Source organism: Medicago sativa, chromosome 1 (assembly GCF_051527215.1).
Source record: "Medicago sativa cultivar Bolivia chromosome 1, Bolivia_mono, whole genome shotgun sequence".
Taxonomy (NCBI): domain Eukaryota; kingdom Viridiplantae; phylum Streptophyta; class Magnoliopsida; order Fabales; family Fabaceae; genus Medicago; species Medicago sativa.
In genome coordinates this window covers 86,569,943-86,571,580 of record NC_140749.1, presented here as the reverse complement: position 1 = coordinate 86,571,580, position 1,638 = coordinate 86,569,943, and the positions used below count along the sequence as shown (strand labels likewise).

At 34.6% G+C, this 1,638-nt stretch overlaps 1 protein-coding gene across 1 annotated transcript; it reads left to right on the top strand.

Annotated features, from left to right (window-relative positions):
* Positions 1-1,428, top strand: LOC146958606 (non-specific lipid transfer protein GPI-anchored 20-like). The gene is made up of 4 exons (XM_085740127.1): positions 1-424; positions 541-567; positions 823-897; positions 1,017-1,428. The coding sequence occupies exons 1-4, from the start codon at positions 85-87 to the stop codon at positions 1,247-1,249; spliced, it is 675 nt and encodes a 224-aa protein (XP_085596253.1). The 5' UTR covers positions 1-84; the 3' UTR covers positions 1,250-1,428.
* Positions 1,429-1,638: the final 210 nt, after the last annotated feature.

Genomic DNA, 1,638 nt, shown 5'->3' with positions numbered 1-1,638 from the left:
AACCTTAACACTTCCAATTCCAAAACCAATTTTACAACTTCTCTTGATTCTACAAAAGTACAAATTCCTAGTACACAACTAGACATGGCAAATTATGTTACTCTATGTCACCTAGCAATAATATTGGTCATTAATATTGTCATGGCTGGACAAGCCAATGCACAAATCAACACCCCATGTAACCCTTCTACAATAAGCACTCTCTTCACACCTTGTATGGGTTTTCTTACAGGTAGTAGTGCTAATGGCACCTCACCAACCACTGAATGTTGCGGTGCTCTTAAATCCCTAACAAGTAGTGGCATGGATTGTTTGTGTCTCCTTGTAACTGCTAGTGTTCCCTTCAAAATTCCAATCAATAGAACCTTAGCTATCTCTCTCCCTCGTGCTTGTAACATGCCTGGCGTTCCAGTTCAATGCAAAGGTAAAAAAAAAAAACTACAATATTTTTCTTGTGTTTGTAACTTTGTAGAGTAAAATTTGTTATTCTCACTACAATAATAAAGCTAAGATGTTACTTTTTTTTTTTTTACTTTGCAGCCTCAGCTTCACCACTTCCTGCTCCTGGTAATGCCAAATTTCAATTTCAATAATTTTTGTACACAAATTCTTACATAAACCCTTCTATAATCCCTAACAAAAATATTTTCTAACAAACTCTTCGCGACATGTGAATTTCATTTCTTTACTTAGAAATTGAGTCATGCTAAATAAGAAATGAAACTAGCATGATCTATCATCTAGTAACATTGTAGGTTTAATTCCTCTAAACTATTTTTCCTTTGAATCAATCTTAATAATGATTTTGATGTATATTCACAGGTCCTGTGGCTCTAGGACCATCTCATTCACCTGCATCTTCTCCCTCAGGATTTATTCCAACCCCTAGTCCTCAAGGTTATTAGCATTACACTATTCTATTACAATACAAGCTTATACAAGTTTAAACTTTTCATAGTGCTAAGAGCTTCTTAATGTGTTACTAACATCCAACTCTTACATTTTTCTTTGAGCAGCATCCTCTGACCTCCCAGCTTCACCAACTTCATCTCCTCTGGCACCACAACAAGACACAAATGTTCCTCTTTTGACTCTGCCATCGCCCTCGGTGAATTCCGGTACTCCATCTACATCGACAACTGGAAGCGGTCGCTCTTCTCTGACTCCATCATCTGCCATTACATCTTACAATGTCTCACCTACTGTTCTATTGATTGCACTGGGATTTGTTGCTCTCAAATACTACTAGACTCTATGTTTGGCATATATTATGTGCAGATGTACCTATATATAAATTGTTGCTATGTAATTTTTTTGTGGTGTGGCTATTGCATTGAATTTGCACTTATAGATTATTTCATACCCCACATTTGGGGAGTATTTGTAATAATATATGTAAGAGAATGGAATAAAGTTTTTGTTATTTTATTCAGTTTTGAAGTTTAAAGAAATATTTTGGTGAACAGATTAAACTTATTGACATTATTTGAAGAAATATTCTACAAATACAAAGACTAAATGTCTCAATCTATCAAATAATACAATTTCAATGACCAAAATCACATTCATTCCGGTTAGCTTATAGGATTTGATTTTCACATACTATTCATCCCAATCAACTACTTTTATTTTGTGATC